Source organism: Epinephelus lanceolatus, chromosome 13 (genome assembly GCF_041903045.1).
Source record: "Epinephelus lanceolatus isolate andai-2023 chromosome 13, ASM4190304v1, whole genome shotgun sequence".
Classification (NCBI taxonomy): Eukaryota; Metazoa; Chordata; class Actinopteri; order Perciformes; family Serranidae; genus Epinephelus; species Epinephelus lanceolatus.
Window position 1 is genome coordinate 15,845,887 of NC_135746.1, and position 19,578 is coordinate 15,865,464.

The window sequence follows — 19,578 nt, forward strand, 5'->3', positions numbered from 1 at the left end:
TCCTCACCTGTCACCTGAATCACAAGTAAAATTTAAACACCCTGAACATTTTTTATTCAGTAACTAAATCAAACATATGTGGAAATTGTTACAATTGCGTTTAATTTAATGTCCAGTAGCTGCTGTAGTTGTTTTCATAGATATTTCTCTTCTAGATGTGTGGTCTTCAACAACAGAGGACTTGGAGGGGAAGAGTTGTTGGTGAGTACAGTGATCACCCAATGAACCATGGTCATGTCACATTTAATACTGTTGCTATTTCCAAATAATATTTAGGTATGAGACTAGACATCCAGTATTTCTCTCATTAGCAAATCCCATGAAGAGCTATAGCACTTACACATATGTGCCATAGATCTACATACACCAATGAGCCACACTGTTGTACCAAGTGACTTGATCCTTCATAAGGATGAATTCGGGTACTGTAGTTTAGTTGTAGTCAAACATACACAATACTCACTAGAGCACCAAATGTGTATTAATCCACTGCTGAAAATAGTCCCACAGTAAACACATTGTTTCTAATGCTTTGAGTAACTTTCACCAAAAACTAAATTGACCAGCCATTTAAAGGAGACTTATTATGCTCATTTACAAGTTCATATTTGTATTTTGGGTTTCTAGTAGAACATGTTTACCTGCTATAATGTTTTAAAAAACACTTGTACTTGTATTCACCCACTGTCTGAAATGCACGGTTTTAGCATCTGTCTCTTTAAGCCTTCCCTCCTAAAGAAGCACAGTCTGCTCTGATTGGTCAGCTTTTCTGGGTCTCCTGCATTTGCACTCTTGGTGTCTCTGCATCATCATTGCAGCGGGGTAACTGAGTGTTATGGAGTATGGCGACGCTTTTTACAGTGACAAATCTCCAATGAAAGCTTCTAAACCAAAATCTTCACAACCGGACATGCTCCAGCAGGAATATGATCAGAAATCAGGGACAACCTAACAACATTCGCAACCAAGATTATTTTCAATTTTCAATTCAATTCAATTTTAGTTAAAAAAGGCCAGTATAACAAATAACAATTTGCCTTAGAGGGCTTTACAGCATATGACATCCCTCTGTCCTTGGACTCTCACAGCGGACAAGGAAAAACTCCCCAAAAGAAACCCTTTAACGGGGAAAACATGGTAGAAACCTCAGGAAGATGTTTCACTGATGTTAGCATGTAGCTACATGTAGCACTGTCAGCCTGCTTACAGCCTGGGAATGACTGTAACAGAGTGTACCTGCACTTTTCTACCTTGAAAAATCACCAGTGAAAGCTTCTTACCAAAATCTTCATAACCGTACATGTGCCAACATTAATACGATCCAAAATCAAGGAGAAATTAAACGCTAGCTTGAAGCTACATGTAGCAGTGTACTTGTAGCCAGGGGATGACTGTACTCGAGTGTAGCTGCACTGTCTACTGTGGAAAAAAACCCAATTAAAACTTCTAATCCAAAATCTTCAAGACTGGACATGTTCCAGGAAGAATGTGATGCGAAATCGTGGAGAAATGAACAACATCAGCAACCAAGACTACATGTTTCCCTGACAATAGCACGTAGCTACATGCAGCAACGTATGCACTTTTTAGGGATTTACATACAGGGATTTACAGTAAAAACAATAAATATTACTAGTAAATATTACAGACTGGCAGGGTAGGTAGAATGTACTGACACCAACTAACGCAGTGTTGGTTTTGGTCTTCTCTCTGGATTTGTTGACGATAAGATGACTACAGAATAACGCCAGCTGTAGTAGCAGTTCAAACCCAAAATCTGGCACTTGAACACACCATGTAACGCTCCTCGTCTGTCCCTTTGCTTACTTCAGACGCCTGTCACCTACTGCGCAGCCAACACCTCAGATCTTGAGTGTGTGGTGCAACATGTCAAAGGACTTTACCCACATGCCCCTGTGCTTGGTGCTGGTGTGTCTTTGGGAGGGTGAGTTTGCGCACGGTGTAATGGTTTCAGTCTGCTCTAATCTCTCTGTTATCAAAAGGTTATTTTACTGTCAAATTTTTCCTATCCATTTCCTTTTCCTTTAGTTGCCACCTTTTAGTCAAATAGCTGTTCCTGTGTTTTTCTCGTCTTTAACCCTGGATAGCATGTTATTACTAAACTACCTGGCCCGTAAGCGCTCGGAGTCGGGGATGGTGGCAGGTTTCACCATCTCCGTCCCCTGGAATGCACTGAAGTCTGCCACCTCGATGGAAGAACCACTTAACTGGCTGCTTTTCAACAAATACCTCACAAACGGCCTGTGTCGTGCTGTCACCAGGTCAGATAAGTTGAGGTTTCATAAATTCCTGAGTTTTGTGTAACAATTTTGGGGTTGTTGACAAAGTATGTTAAACAAAAACGTGTGTCTCACAGGCACAGGAAGGTTCTCGAGAAAGTGGTGGACATTGAATATGTCGTGAAGGTATGGCTCATTCTTTACATTTGCTTTTCTGTCATAGTTTCTCATCTCCCTTCATGTGTGATGGCTTTTCCTCTTCATTTTACTTTTAATGTTAATGTCATCCCTCTCCTCTAGGCGCGGACTATCCGTGAGTTTGACGAACGCTTCACCTCTCTGATGTTCGGTTATAAATCTTGCACAGACTATTACATTGATGCCAGCCCAGACAATAAACTCCAAAATACAGCAGTGCCCATCCTGTGTCTCAACGCTGCTGATGACCCCTTCTCTCCCCAACACGGTGAGTAGACAACAGGAAAAGATGGACATTGTGTTAGGTTTACAGTTCTTGATGTAACTTTTAACTTGTGGTGATGTTTCAGTGGAATTTTGTCATCAGATTCAGCAGATATCTTCATACCATGTATCCTGTTGTGCTCTAACTGGTGTGTGATGAATGAGTTTTGTTGCTTGCAAACCCAGACTGGGCCATATTTACATTTCTTTACAATGAGACCAGAAAGACAAGCAAACCAGTCCATCTCAGTGGGTTGGAAATCCAGTCTGACAGTGTTCACACCTGACATGTAATGGAGCCAGGTATAACTAGATGCAAATTTCCCTTTGAACAGACAGGTGTGACCACAGCCTTAGTCTTTGAATATCTTAAGATCATTTGTATAATCCTAATTTTACAGCTTGTAGAAGGAGTGAAACACAAGCTCTTCCCAGTCAGTATAGAGGGCCTAATGAGAGTTACACACGTAACTACAGTTCTGTGAATTGTGGGTGACTGCCAGATGTTATATCTAGGCATTAAATGGTTGAAAATAGGGGCACAGTGACGTGTGGTGTGCTCTTTCCCTCTTTGTTTATCATGATACTACTTCTGCAGGAGTGTGAGCTCTTATGTCTGGGACAGAGTTACACACGTAGTGACAGGGCTATCTGTTAGCATCACACGGCTAACATTAACCAATGGTTATTGATGTGTTTAATGTCAGAGTCGAGCTGTTTTAGTGTCGGTGTGAGATTGTTGAAACCATTTAACAGCTCAGTGTCTGATGTTAGCTGCTATGTTAGCTTGTGCAAGAGCAGACAAAGCAGGAGAAGAGTGACTCATGGAGACCGTCCTTTGGCACTGCTTTGAATGGCAGCAGCAGGAGCAGCTGATTACCAGCATCCTCTGCTCAGGACGCAATTATTTCAATCAGGAGAGACTCATTCTGAGAGAAAATAATATTTATTTACATGTGCACAAAGTATGAGAAATGTGAAAAGTCTTTTGCAATTAGACCCCATTGTGATATCATCTATTCCCTGGTGGTGGTAATGGTGGTGATGAGATGAGATGAAGAGGGAGCTCAGGATCTGGATGTGAAGATGAGTGGGCTTTTGATGAGCTCATTCTGGGCTCTGGATAAGGTGACTGGAGGTGAATGGGGTGGAGGAGAGCATGATGGTTCTGCCTAAAATGACAGCTGACAGGAGCAGAGAGGAGAACAGATTTGAAGTTTGGCAGCAGCAACATGAATGGCTGAAGTAGCTTGTGGCAAAATTTGATTGTACTGTGGCTAATATTTCAGTCTCCATGCTACAAGAGATGTTTTCTATCTATTGCTTAACATGGCTAACTCACTAAATCCTTTCCTGCTCATCCAGCCTTCCCGCTGACCACAGTCCAGAGCCTGCCGAACGTCGCCCTGTTGTTGACGGCCCACGGTGGACACATTGCCTTCCTGCAGGGTTTGTTCCCTCGGGGCGAGAGCTACATGGAGCACGTATTCGGTCAGTTTGTTCAAGCCGTATTTGAACACCCTAAGGACATCATGAAAGCCTGCAGCATTAAGGAGGAGCAGATGAGCTGATCATCTTGTCCGAGCACCAGAACGACTGCTAGCTGAGAGGAATATGAAGTCGCCGGCATCTTAGCAGTAGAACAGCAGTTCACAAAAATGCATTGCTTGGCTTTGCATGCCGTTAGCTTACCGCAGAAATGTTGGGTCTCCTTCATGTTTGCACAGAGAATGACCAACTGTATTGTACAATCATATGACCTCATTGCAACTTTGCTGATCTACCTCATCATCTCAGGTTCTCTATTTAATGAGCAATCAAGAAGTAAAAATGTGCAGAACTCATTTGTGAAATATCTAAGAAATCTTGCAGCCAGCCGATAAATTAATACAGAATATTGTATTAAGATAAAAACACGCAATATAAACATTATTTTAAAAAAAGATTGTACATTACTTTTAATCATGTAGTTTCTCCCACATGCCGTCCCAAATTGAAGCACTTGAAGTGTGTGTTGACAACAAAATGCGTAATTATTCCCTGTTAGAAAATGAGTGCTTGGGTTTATTTGAAAATTATTAAATTATTTAAAAAGGAAAAGAATGTGAAAATTTGAACATATATGCTTATGTTGCTGTTTGTTTTGCCTCATTAGCTGCTTTGGTTTTGCAGTACTAGTTTTCCTTGAAGTGTGCAACATTCCTGAAAAGATTCTACTTCTTCACGTTTTAGCCTTGCATGCATACTTTACATAGACTTTGTCAGTGCATACCATACTCTGTGGTAATCCTGCTAACAGCTGGGTTGTTTGAACTGTCATTCTCAACCAAAAAACAGCCACACGGCAGGAAACAACATATCTGTCATGAAGGAAAGACATGTACAATTGTAGGACAGGTTTGTCATCTGAGTTTGTGATTCTTAAACAAACAAAAAAAACCTGACATCAATTAAATGTAAAAACTATTGTACGCTTGTAAATGCTTTTGCAGTGTGCTTGATTGCAATGTAAATTATGCACTACCTTAGACGTGACTGTAAAAAGTACTTAAGGTATTTGTACCTGCCGTCAATAATTTAATAGCGAGTGGTTTTAATTTGTGAGTGCTGTAAATCTGCCTTTTGTTTGTCACTGACACACATTGTTGTTTGGGGAATGAGTGATGGATAAAAGAATGTATATCATGTCCACATGATGATTATATGATGTGTAGTTTGTAGTTACAGGAGGTCATTTGTTCTTAACTTAAAGGGTAACATTAGCATTTTTTAACCTATGTCATATTTTCCCATGTTTTTGTGTCTCAGTGACAAGTGAGAACAACAGTTTTTGAAATTGGTCCAGTATTGAGTGAAACAGGCTGCAGTATAACCACTTGGCGTCCACTAGAAGTGCTTGTTTTTGCCACTGACAGGTTCAGATTGTTATGACACTTATTGGAAAGGATCCCTACAGAGATAGACCTTGTTGTTAAAGAGTAAGATCCCCTTTATTTAACAAGGAACAGCCCCTAAATCGCAATCACCAAACCCACCAGACTCTATTTAAATAAACAGTAATTTTGGCATGTATAGAGCTAGCTTGTTTTCACATCTAACTGGGTGAATTAAGGGTTTATTTCAACCAAACTAAAGTTGGTGATTCTTGGAACAGTGGAAAGATGAACCAAGATGGCTTTTGTGAGCTTTATTTTGTGTCTGTCGACTTGGAGTTAAGTGTGTTTTATGAGGATAAAATGACTGTTTATTTAGATGGAGTCTGGTGGGTTTGGTCATTGCAATGTCGGGGCTGTTTCTGATTGAACAAAAATGATCTTACTCTTCGAGAAAAAGGTCTATCTCTGTAGGGATTATTTCCATAATGTTGTTAGTAGGGCTGCAACGATTAGTCAACAAATTGATCGACTATTAAAATAATCGGTGACTATTTTAGTAGGCGACTAATCAGAGAAAAGTATTATAAAAGTACCCCAAAATACTCTTATTGCAGCTTCTTACGTTCAAATATCGGCAGCTTTACACACTCTCCCATGACGGTGAACTAAAACCCTTTGGCGTGAGTATGAAACAAGACATTAGATGACATAATTTTGGGGTTTGGGAGAGACGGACTGACATTTTTCAACATTTTAACACATTTTTCGATAAAATGATTAGTCGACTAATCGAAGAAATAATCAACAGATTAGTCGACAATGAAAATAATCGTTAGTTGCAGCCCTAGTTGTTAGACACTTAGAATAACAATCTGAGCCAGTCAGTGGCAAAAACAAGCACTTTTAGTGGCTGTTAACAAACAGTGTTCACATGGAGTGGTTACATTGCACCAGGTCAGTATGTGTGTACTGAATGTCATTTTCAATCAGTCCAGAATACTTAGAAGGTTTTTATTATGTGTGTATCTATCACCAATAGTGCACTGATGATGCAAACACACCATTGTACAATGCCACTACCAATATGTTATCACTTTATGATTTATGTCATTTTTACCAGAAGCTGCATTTGTTTTACTTGAACAGTAAATGTCTGCAAATGTGACCTGAGAACACAGCAGCACATGTTGCTGACTGCTGTCTTACTGCATCTACTTCCTCATCAGTTCTTTGCCACATTCTCATGCCTTTCATTGCCGTGTATTTTTTAATGGATACTTATTTCTCCAGTCTGTATGAGCTGTAACCACAATTACATTGTTTTTGCAATATCAACGGTGTATTCACTTGAAAGAATGTTGGGCATTATGAAGTATGTATTTGGTTTTTGGTTATTGAATCACACTTGAATTAAAGAATGAAAATAACCTCAGCTTGGTATTTATTTTGCATGTTAAATTTATCAAAGTAAATGAAGGGAACAGGTTTCGTTTCAACATGGGGGGTGGCCCGCCAGAAAATTTCGAGCACCACGGAATGACAGGATGGTAAAATAAAAACATACATGATATGTTGCAATGGTGATGCTGTGCTGTTCACAAAAAATGTAATAAAATCCATTCCGTGTGAATGCAGCATTAACTTATTGCATACTGGGGAATCTTTATCCACCAGTTTGTGCCTCTTTTTTTGCATAATTTTAGGTGTCATTTTTGTCAAAATGGATGTCCTCTGCTACTTTTACTGCTGTTTTTATTGGGTGGGACAATTGCACATGTTCCAGATATAGAGGGTCCCCTGTGTCCCCCCCAAAATCTATGCCTATGATTGTAAACTACAGGTAAGATGAACTCATTGTTAGCAGTAGCTGTATTCAGCAGCAGCACATAATCCAGCCTGGCTTTGTTGCAATGTGGCACCTAACCTCATTTCTATCATTGAGTAAACTGAATCCTGACTAAGTTACATATTTTTTTAATGTTTTATTTTATATTCAACATCACAGGACAACGTATAAACTGCACGTTTAACCCAAATGCTGAACGCAATAACTGCAGGAAGTTGTGTAAAACGACTGATTAGGATGAATATTGAGCAGATAATTTCCTGAGAATGTGTTTTCCTGATATTTTTAGGAACTTTTTAATATTGTTCTCTGATTGTATGATATGTTGATTTTTAATTTTTAACAATCATACATACTTAGTGGGCTTTTCCTGCAAGCCCTTTGGTGCTGCGTCCTTTCTAAAGCGTGTTCAAGCCTTCACTATGCCCTTATCCTGTAATGTAAGAGCAAATTATATCTTTAATAGTAATCCATTCATCCATTTTCATAACTGCTTATCCTCTTGAGGGTCGCGGGGGGGCTGGAGCCTATCCCAGCTGACACTGGGCAAGAGGCAGGGTAAACCCTTGACAGGTCACCAGACTATCACAGGGCTGACACATAGAGACAGACAACCATTCACACTCACATTCACACCTATGGACAATTTAGAGTCACCAATTAACCTGCATGTCTTTGGACTGTGGGAGGAAGCCGGAGCACCTGGAGAAAACCCACGCTGACATGGGGAGAACATGCAAACTCTGCGCAGAAGGGTTTCCTGCTGGGATCAAACCAGGAACCCTCTTGCTGTGAGGCGACAGTGCTAACCACCATACCGCCGTGCTGCCCTGAATAGTAATCTAAACCTTAAATAATAACAAATGCATTTAGTTTTCGTCACAGAAATTGATGAAATACTGAGATATAATAATGATAATACATTTTATTTATAAAGTGCTTTTCAAAACAACGTTACAAAGTGCTTTACAGGGTTGATCTGGGATTTAAAACAATGCAGAATTCAAGCAAATTAAATGAGGCAATTATCAGAAAATACAAAGAACAAAAAATAAGATAAAATACAGTCACTGAAGCAGAAAAGCAAAGTTGGCAACTAATTGCCCTATAGATTGCACTGAGGTACAGGAAATCAAACAATTAGAGTCGTACAAAATAAAAGAATACAATAACCACTGACAACAAAAAATATAGGCCTACTGTAACAAAAAAAAAAAAAAAAGCTTTCCTACACCCTTTAAAATCAAGACGGCCTCGCAACCCCCCTACAAAGCTTTGATGTCCCCCAATGGGAGTCACCTTCAGGCTGGGCACCAGTGAATTAACCTATATCACCATGTTAATGGAAAAATGTCATAACACATGCTCTGCCTGTCACACAGTCCCCTCAGGTTCCACGGCTGAAATCCGAGCCTTTGTATCTCCGATCATCGGGGTCATTAATGTCGTTGATTAACCAGACAGAGTATCAATAATTAACTGCGAACGATAAAGACCCACACCCTCTGTCACACTGCTAACCCTTCAGCCCTCATTTAGATTCATTTAATGACGCTGCGGCCTGGAAAACATTCAGTGGCATTCACTCTGTGGAAAAACTGGAACCTAATGAAGGAGGCACTTTGTAACTGCGGCAGATCATTCAGAGTTGTCCTGGTTGCCCTCGGCTTTGATAAGTTCCCTCAACTCCAGCTGTCAGTTGTGTGAATGTGACTCTCAGACAAAAGGCAAATCACTGTGATCATTTTGTAGAGAGACTGTGTTTGAAAATCTGTGGCTCGGTTTGCAAAAAATATCAAGGTAGAAGAGAGCGTTTCAGTTCACTTCCTCTTTCCCTCATCTTTTCCAATGACTGTCTCATTGTGTGCTCGTGCCTGCACTCAGGTATCTGTCTTTGACGTCAGCAGGAAATAATATAAATGTATAAATGTCACAGAAATCACAAATCAGTATTAAAGGTATGTTCTAAAGTAGAGAAACAACACTATATGCAGATAAACGCAGTTAAATCCCACACGAACAATGGTTTAAATATGAATTATAGCACAGTTAAGCATGATTTTTACACCCCAACTTCAGCTTTCTCTCCAGTCCATCCTCCTGCCTGTATACCTCTACCTGGTGTTATGGGAGGAGCCTCAGGTTATCGTTAATGATTCAACACCAGAGCTGCTGAGATTGACAGATAGACATTGAGAGTGAGGAAGAGAAAGAGAGGGAGAGAGCTGGAGAGAAGTAAAAATAGTAAAAGCTGAGGAGCAGACATGGCAGTGTAAGCTGAGAAAGTGTGCAGCTGCAGTGGACCAAGTACTGCTACGGAGGTTGCTGAGTGCACGCTGGTATCTGCTCAGGTGTGTCCTGGGGTCAGGGAGGTCAGAAATTTATCAAGCAACTCCTCTACAGCTGGAAGTGGATCTTGTGAGCGGTTCGGGGTGATTATTGTCTCCTGTATGACCCATGTGGCCTTTATAGGCTGGACAGACGTTCATCTACTCTCCTGATCCACACACAGCCTGCAGGTGAGTGCGACTCTGTCTATAAATCATGGCATTGTGCCTCAGTGTGGCTCCATGTGTTTAAAGTACAGATTGTTACCTTTACAGGCTTGTAAACAGCCAAACACACCTTTTCCATTGCTTCCTTCTGTAAGGCACTAAAGCTGTCGCCATCACAGTTCTATTAAGTAAAAACATGCTCATCTTCATGTGACAGAAAGCTGTAATATCCACTGAAAGAGTCTGCCTTAAACACACCACCAGACTTGGCACACACTCTCTCCAGGTTTCTATTTCAGAGCATCTTATAAGAATTCAGCTGTAGTTACACTCGGCCATGAATTAGTAATGAGACAGTATGGAGTGTACAGTTTGCTGCCCATATCAGTAAAATGGTGATCAGTCCAGCATCATGTTCTCCCTGTGCAGCTGACAAGAAGACAGAAATACTCCCCCCCCTTTTTTTGTTGTGTCTGCTAATTTCTTGCTCTCTGCTGGATGAATCGCTGCTGATGTGAATGTTGTTGGCTTCCAAAGACCATTCGTCATTGTTGAAAATAATGAGTCAAGCTTAATAGTTTTAAGTGAAAAAATACTTGAAATATCTCAGTATTGTTGTAGTCGCTGCATCACCATCACCTGCCTGAGCTATCATTTGATCGCTGAAATCAGCAGGCCTATATTTGGGACAGGCCTTTAATTCCTTTGATGCAAAACTGTTGCTCAGCAAAGATCGGGATTAATTTACAGGGTAATAGAGGAATGGACACATAATTTGAGGTAGTTAACAACCCCATTTTATACATCTGAAGAACCTTTATAAAAAAAACAACTGCTTGGCAACCAGCACAGACATCTAACTGAGACAGGCCTTTATTTGTCAAAATCAGTAGCCACACCAAGCTCATAAAAGAGACAGGCGTTTAATTGAATTTTTACGGTAAGTACATTTACTTAAGTACAGTACTTAGATGCAATTTTCCAATACCTGTACTTATTTCCATTATATGATACTTTATAATTATATTACTCCACTACATGTCACAAGTACAGTACAGGCCAAAAGTTTGGACACACCTTCTCATTCAATGCGTTTTCTTTATTTTCATGACTATTTACATTGTAGATTCTCACTGAAGGCATCAAAACTATGAATGAACACATGTGGAGTTATGTACTTAACAAAAAAAGGTGAAATAACTGAAAACATGTTTTATATTCTAGTTTCTTCAAAATAGCCACCCTTTGCTCTGATTACTGCTTTGCACACTCTTGGCATTCTCTCCATGAGCTTCAAGAGGTAGTCACCTGAAATGGTTTCCACTTCACAGGTGTGCCTTATCAGGGTTAATTAGTGGAATTTCTTGCTTTATCAATGGGGTTGGGACCATCAGTTGTGTTGTGCAGAAGTCAGGTTAATACACAGCCGACAGCCCTATTGGACAACTGTTAAAATTCATATTATGGCAAGAACCAATCAGCTAACTAAAGAAAAACCAGTGGCCATCATTACTTTATGAAATGAAGGTCAGTCAGTCCGAAAAATTGCAAAAACTTTAAATGTGTCCCCAAGTGGAGTCACAAAAACCATCAAGCGCTACAACGAAACTGGCACACATGAGGACCGACCCAGGAAAGGAAGACCAAGAGTCACCTCTGCTTCTGAGGATAAGTTCATCCGAGTCACCAGCCTCAGAAATGGCAAGTTAACAGCAGCTCAGATCAGAGACCAGATGAATGCCACACAGAGTTCTAGCAGCAGACCCATCTCTAGAACAACTGTTAAGAGGAGACTGCGCGAATCAGGCCTTCATGGTCAAATAGCTGCTAGGAAACCACTGCTAAGGAGAGGCAACAAGCAGAAGAGATTTGTTTGGGCCAAGAAACACAAGGAATGGACATTAGACCAGTGGAAATCTGTGCTTTGGTCTGATGAGTCCAAATTTGAGATCTTTGGTTCCAACCGCCGTGTCTTTGTGAGACGCAGAAAAGGTGAACGGATGGATTCCACATGCCTGGTTCCCACTGTGAAGCATGGAGGAGGAGGTGTGATGGTGTGGGGGTGTTTTGCTGGTGACACTGTTGGGGATTTATTCAAAATTGAAGGCACACTGAACCAGCATGGCTACCACAGCATCCTGCAGCGACATGCCATCCCATCCGGTTTGTGTTTAGTTGGACGATCATTTATTTTTCAACAGGACAATGACCCCAAACACACCTCCAGGCTGTGTAAGGGCTATTTGACCAAGAAGGAGAGTGATGGAGTGCTGCGGCAGATGACCTGGCCTCCACAGTCACCGGACCTGAACCCAATCGAGATGGTTTGGGGTGAGCTGGACCGCAGAGTGAAGGCAAAGGGGCCAACAAGTGCTAAACACCTCTGGGAACTCCTTCAAGACTGTTGGAAAACCATTTCAGGTGACTACCTCTTGAAGCTCATGGAGAGAATGCCAAGAGTGTGCAAAGCAGTAATCAGAGCAAAGGGTGGCTATTTTGAAGAAACTAGAATATAAAACATGTTTTCAGTTATTTCACCTTTTTTTGTTAAGTACATAACTCCACATGTGTTCATTCATAGTTTTGATGCCTTCAGTGAGAATCTACAATGTAAATAGTCATGAAAATAAAGAAAACGCATTGAATGAGAAGGTGTGTCCAAACTTTTGGCCTGTACTGTATATATTGTAGTTTTTAATTCACTACATTTATCGGGCACATTTAGTATCTTTTTACATAACCCCCCCCCCCCCCCCCCCCCCAAAAAAAAAAACATGCTGATATGATGCAGTACTTAACTACTAATCTGCTCAGTAATATCTAATTGGCTTAAAGGATTAAAATGCTCTTATATATCTTTATTAGCAGTATAGTGAAGGTTATTTTGCCTTATAAGTGGTTATAAATGTTGTGAGTAATGTAACTATTTTAGTTACTTTATTAAAGTAATGTTACTTATTACATTTGATTACTTTTTAATTACTAATTCTGATGTGACTAATGGCAGTTACATTAACTTACCTGTGCAATACACTGTAAACCCCAATTCACTTACTCAACTTACCATAAAACTTCAATTAGTAGCCCCGGCTATTATCCGCTTGAATCACTGAAATCAACAGGCCTGTATTTGGAGCAGGCCTTTAATTCCTTTCACACAAAAGGGTTGCTCTGCAAAGATGGGAAGCACAGTCACATAGTTTATTTAACTGGTATTGATATTACTTGTTTAATAATCAGGCTTCAGATAATATATCAGTTATGAATCATTCATTCAATCTAGCTAGAGAGACAGAGTTGCAGCACTCGAGGATAACAGCACCCAGCATACCGACACAACACCACTTTATCCTGTTAAAACAATACTCACAACTTGGATTAATTTTTATGAAAAACCTTTTTGATTCTTTTGATTTTAGGACCCTTATAGACTAAAGGAATATGAATAACTTACAGAGTGATTGAGTAATGGACACATAATTTGAGGTAGCCAGTAACCCAGTTTTACACATCCAAAGTACTTCTATAAAAAAATGTTTTAATTGCTTGGCAACCAGACCAGGCGTCAAACTGAGATAGGCGTTTATTTGTCAAAATGTGTAGCATGTAACATGAAAGTTTTGTGTAGACAAGACACAAAATAAATGTGTCACATGACCCTTATCTGACAAAAAATTGTCAGAATGTCAGTTTGACATAACTTGTTTTTGTTGTTTGAGCTTTTAATTTTATATCTTATGAACATTAACATTTTTCCAACCATTTTTAATTTCATTGAATTAATAAAATATATGTTAAGCATACAGTGATAGTGTTGTTAATTGGTCTTGAACTAATTAGGCTAAATTCATAAATCTTAGTCAAATTAACTCAAAGTGTTTACTTAACATGCTTTTTTTTCAAGTTCACAAGCAATGACTTTCTGTGTCAAGTGAACATAGAATTTTTATGTCATTTTGACAATCCTTGACATGTGTGTAGACTTTAAGTTAAAACTTTGTTTCCTCAGGTTTGACATCGAGCGTTTTGATATCAACAGCATTTTCACTGCTGGTAAAAAAGTGTTACACTGCACAGAAATGTTGGAGCACTTTTCTGATTTCAGAAGCAAAATACTGTTGAATTTCCAGCGCAGTCATTTTGTTGACAGATGAGAGGTGGTGCAAATTTAAATAAGACAACCACTAAAAAACACCACTCAAATTTGAACACATACCAAATGAATGGAGCCTGTATGAACAAAGAGACAGCTGTAAGACATCCTTCCCTTGATGGTTACAATCAGATCTGTCCCTCTGGCTCTGCTGGCCCATGTTGTCCAGAAATCTGCCAAAAGAAGATGCAAAGAAACAAAATGAATGCTATATACTACATAAAAACTTTTTACTTAAAAGAATACACTCCTACACTACTTCCTCAGTAACTGTAACATATTACAATTAAGTAATTCAATTATGTAACTCCATTACATTAACTGGTTCTCCCTAACACTGTTCAGTGATAAAAATTATATTCTATAAAAATAAAATACAACTGCATTCTGCAATTTTCCTTTTGATACTTGTAAGTACATTTTCCTGATAATAATTTTGTACTTTTACTCATGTAACATTTGGATTTTAGGACTTTAACTTGTAATGGATTATTTTAAACTTATTTAGGTAATTCTACTTTTCCTCAAGTAAAGGATCAGACTACTTCCTCTACCACTGTAAATAAATGGATAAAACAGCCAATAGGCTACACAGTTGCTGTTTCCAGTTGCTCAGGGCTGAAAGAGTTAAACTAAAAGTGGTTTTCCTCCATTAAATGTTGACCTGCAGGCAGTAAAAGTTAACATCCCGATCCACCCTGCAAGTTCCTAGAAAGCTTACAGATTATGTTTGTCCACAGCTCTGTGTGTGTGTGTGTGTGTGTGTGTGTCTGTGCATGTGTGACAGGTTAATATATCCTCCTAAGGCAAATTTGACTTTCTAGTACGTAGTTACATATTTTTTGCAGCCATTGTGTTCCCTGTAAAATTTTAATGACCATCAAGCTTTCTCTTTCCCTCAACACTGCTGCACATTAACCCCTGGCCCTGCAACTGCATTGTGTGACGGACTGGACTGAATTATCACAGTGTTGTTGATAGTAAATCACTGGTGTCATGGAAAAAAATATCACATCCAATCTAGGTGACTGCAGTAAAACTGCCTGTCAGAATCACCGTCTGTCCAGATTTGCAAAAAAGGAACAATTCTGTTTAAAAGTGGAACAGGAGCCATTTTATATTCTCCCCTCACAGTTTGCGGTGCTGTTGCTCATTGACTTTATGATTCACTTTAACATCATGTCTAATCTCAGAGCTGGCCAACGTTCAGGGTGAGGCAGCTGTAACTGGGGGTCACGTGACGAGCACAGTGAGGCAAGGCCGTAGCCATGGATTCAGCATTGTACTATTGTTGGTAGCTGGGTGAATGTGGCTAATTAACTGCAAGTAACTTAGCTACCATAGCTGATATTTGTAATGGCTGATGTCTATTCTGCACTCGGCGCTGCACATTTGAAAAAATGTCCAACTTTAAAATGCTATGCTTGTCACTGTCACTTTTAACCGCTGCGGTCCAATCATAGTGGAGGAGAGGCGGGATAAATACCACAGACATGGGGCCAACGGACCTGCTGGTCTGTGTGGGTTAAGAGAGGAAGCATAAATCAATATGTATATATATATATATATATATATATATATATATATATATATACACACACACAGTATATCAACACATTTCTCCTCCATTGTTATTGTTGTTCAGCACTTATACATACGATATGATGATGGTCTTCATGGTATTCGTCCCACCTCGTCTGTGATTGAATGGCTGGGTAAAAAGTAACAGTGAGGAGCAGGCCAGCCATCAGGAAATATGGGCTATACACCATTTTGAAAATGGGAATGTTCATTTTTCCCTCACCAAAATTTAGTGTAACTCTGGAACATTTTTAGCCCCCTTGCCAACAAGATAGCTTAACATGGTTGGTACCAGTGGATGCCTCAGGTCCTCTGGTTTAATATGATACCTATGCCATCATATTAGCTTTAAAACGGAGCCCTCTACTCTACATTTATTCATCATGTAAATATATATAACTTGTACTATTGGTGATTTAAGTCAGGAAGTAAATGTTTGCACTTAATCCCATTTAAGGGTCAACCACAGACCTTTTCGTGGGCGCTCCTTTGGTCTTGGGGGTGACCTACGAGTTGAATGTTTTGCAACTCTCAGTGACCAGAGAAAAACATCAGATGTGCAGTGCCCAGCGCAGAATTGATGCTTGGTGCCTCGTCATGCTGCTGCCGTTTATAGTGTAGCATAAATTCCTGGCGTTCCCATTGCAAAGAATTTAAAAAAATACACTGGCCTCATAAAAAAAAGCTTTGGTGGACACTAACCCAAACAGATCCTAAACGCATGACACATGTTATTGTTGACACATATTGACATTCCATGTCCACATACGATGTGCAAGGTACCCTGGGTGAGTTGGTGTTGACCTTCTGGGACACCCTGCCAAGTTCTGCCTGTTACATGCATTGTCTCCTTTCAAAATACACTTTAGTTTTCACAGGAAATTTAACGTTTACATACAGTCTCTTTCAAAATAAAAGCACTACGTCATTACAACACCCCAAACTGACTTTTTTTTTGCCTTCAACAAAAAACACATGTCGTTCAGTTAAGGCAACAAAAGCACTGGGTAGGTTTAGGAAAAAAAACAAAAACAGGGTTTGGCTTTAGAATCTTATGGGACGCGAACACCACTCTCTCCGGTGAAAGTTGGTGTTTGTTAGACCCATCCACCACCACTCCTGCCCGCCCCGATCGGACTTTCGCAGCCTTAACTTCCATCTTTGTCCCACCGTGTTTACCCCCCATGCCGCCGAAACCAACTGCGTATCATGCCAATATTAAAGGATGTCTTTTTTTTGTTGGTTTTTGATGCCGCAAGTCAATGCTTAAGCGCCAGATTTCGACGACTTCGGAGTGAGACTGGGCTCAGTTAGCATAACATTGTGAGACGATAACCATTCATAAAATGAGCATTTTCATAACACTTTACAAAGGCTATCACAATAGACAGCGATTTAGCAATATATTATATTTTGAGTGGGTGGCATTTTGAACCTATCTGAATATTGGGGGGATGTGCCCCCCTATAATCACTACCTTGCAGTGAGGCAAACTGCTTGCCCACCCCTGGCTTTACTGAAGCGTATGCGTTTAGGATATTGATTGGGTAACCTTGTGTTTGCACTGATTGTGATGTTTGGCCTGTCAATAGAGGCATAAACATCTTTCAGTGAACAGCAAAATGAAAATAGTCGGGGAGCTTTGTTATCAGCGTCTGCAAACAGATCATCTGTAAGACAAAAAGATATTAGCTCTGTCGTGCGGTTAACCTTTCTCACGCTCTACTAAATCTGTGTCAGCTAATTTGTTAGCATGTGTGCACATCTGTTGCTCTACTCTCAAACTTTAATTGTGCAGCAGAGGTTTTTAATGTCAGACATTACTGTAGAAGCACACAAGAAGAGAGAGTAAAGAAGTACACTCGAGCACATAGCCTGCAATAGGGGAGCTAATAATGAAGGGTTTAATTTGACAGATTCTGTGCCGCTGACAGTCGCAGGTACAGTAATAGATCTTTAGCACAAGCTGGCAGGGTGTGACAGCGTTCACAAAGCACCCTGTTGGCTGTCCATCATTAGTCTGCATTATTCAGTGCGGCTCTTGCTGTGTGTTGGCAGCAGAGTAGAGTTCAGTGTCTTGTGAAAACGGCATCAGTGTAGTTACATACAGTTGAAATGTGATGTGTAGGGCTTTGTGTGACTGAGTGTCCACACGTGTTTATATTTACCTCCCTACCACTGATTCTGCTGTCGGTCATCTTCAGTCTATCGGTTACTCACATATATATCTTACATTTTTTGGTATTTTTTCCCCCCCGTAGTCATGGAGAAGCAAATAGAGGAGCTGAAACAGCAGCTAGAAAAGCAGTGTGTGATCAACCAGGAGCTGCAGAGGCAAAACAAAGACCTGGGTGAGTATGATCACGACTACATCACATTAGAGAGTAACTTTACATTAGATCACACCCAGCATCACAGCTAGGTGTGATCCAGCTGGATGTGATCACATGTAGCTGTGATATAGTGCAATGCTACATCACTTTTTGCATAAAGAGAATAAAGTCACCACGGAAACTGCAGTCAAGACATGCCAAGCAGTATTTTTAGAGAGCCGTGACAACAATACCATAAAACCATAAAATGTCCTGTTCAGTTCACACTTTAGTCACAGGTCTTTAATAACTACATTTCAGGGATCATCATAAAAAATGTTTGTGTTAAGAACATGCACTCTAGCAGCATGTTCCTCGTATTGTTTCAACGTTGAAAACGCTTTTCTGCTTTTATCCTCACAGAAAAACGACTGCAGGAAAAAGAAAAACTTTTGCAAGAGCTGCACAGTCAATATCATGATCTGGGTAAGAGGCCATCATGGGCACCAGGGACAGGAACACACACACACACACACACACACACACACACACACACACACACAGTCGAGGTGACCTTTGATTCAACGTTACGCTCCAGCCATTTACAGTCCCTAACCCTTCCTTTGCATTCCCGTTTGTTTGTCTCAGACTTTCACTCTCATGGTGATAATGAAATCGAAGCAGAGGTCAGGAAGAGCCGTGCGGCCGTCATTGCCACTGAACCAATCCCTGAGACCCTGGAGATTAAACGCATGAGGGTCAAAAAAACAGCTAGGTTGGTAATCAGTACTGCTGACGACAGAACATCACATTTAAAGCAACACTTACAAACTCTCAGACACAATGCATATAGTATAATCCAAGTCCTATTTATCCAGTCGTATGCTGAGTACTTCCCAAATACATGCATTTTTGCATTAAAAACGTATTAAAAAACGCATGCATAAACAGTCTTGTGCGTTGTGTGAGTGTTTGTAAACAGATGTTTTTGTATAATTAAACGTGGCCCCTTGTTATTTCAATTCCTGAAGAATTTTCTGTTTTTGGATTCTTCGTTCCTTGTGAAAGCATGCGATAAAGCCAAAGTTTGCTTCACAAATTCAAGGTAACACAGGATGAATAATTGATATACAAATGATCATTTTGTGGGTTAAGTATCCTTTAAGTAAGTCCGCACTGGATTTTTTTTACTTGCCACTGTGGCAAATTCAATATATCATGTCAAACACCCAAATCATGTATGATGGGTTTGAATGTTGAGGGGGAGCTCTGCAAGTTTTCAGTGGCCTTAGCTCACGATGACTTCTCTCACCCCATCATCAGCGAGACGAATCTGATCGTCAAATCCATCCAGAAGAATGACTTCCTGAGCCGCCTGGACGAAGAGCAGACAGCCATGATGGTGGATCTCTTGGCGGTGTCTAACTTCAAACCGGGGGAAGACGTCATTCAGGAGGGCTCTGAAGGAGACAGCATGTACATAGTAGCAGGTGGGGTTTCGCCTGAGTGTGTGTGGATGTGTCTTTGTGTTCATCTAACTGTGGCTGCATGTGATGGAGGATTTTATTTAAAATTCTACATTATGTTTCAAGGCTCTCTTTTATGACATGAAC

At 40.2% G+C, this 19,578-nt stretch overlaps 1 protein-coding gene across 1 annotated transcript in view; it reads left to right on the forward strand.

Moving 5' to 3' along the window:
* LOC117270421 (uncharacterized) overlaps positions 1-19,578 on the forward strand; it is a 44,070-nt gene that overhangs the window by 11,242 nt on the left and 13,250 nt on the right. Inside the window, 13 exon segments of the mRNA XM_078174133.1 lie at positions 156-201; positions 1,833-1,945; positions 2,109-2,282; positions 2,378-2,426; positions 2,541-2,706; positions 4,068-4,182; positions 4,294-4,582; positions 9,490-9,595; positions 9,848-9,943; positions 17,915-18,004; positions 18,389-18,475; positions 18,627-18,744; positions 19,289-19,455. Of these exon segments, the coding sequence (XP_078030259.1) occupies positions 156-201; positions 1,833-1,945; positions 2,109-2,282; positions 2,378-2,426; positions 2,541-2,706; positions 4,068-4,182; positions 4,294-4,582; positions 9,490-9,595; positions 9,848-9,943; positions 17,915-18,004; positions 18,389-18,475; positions 18,627-18,744; positions 19,289-19,455 (1,616 nt within the window).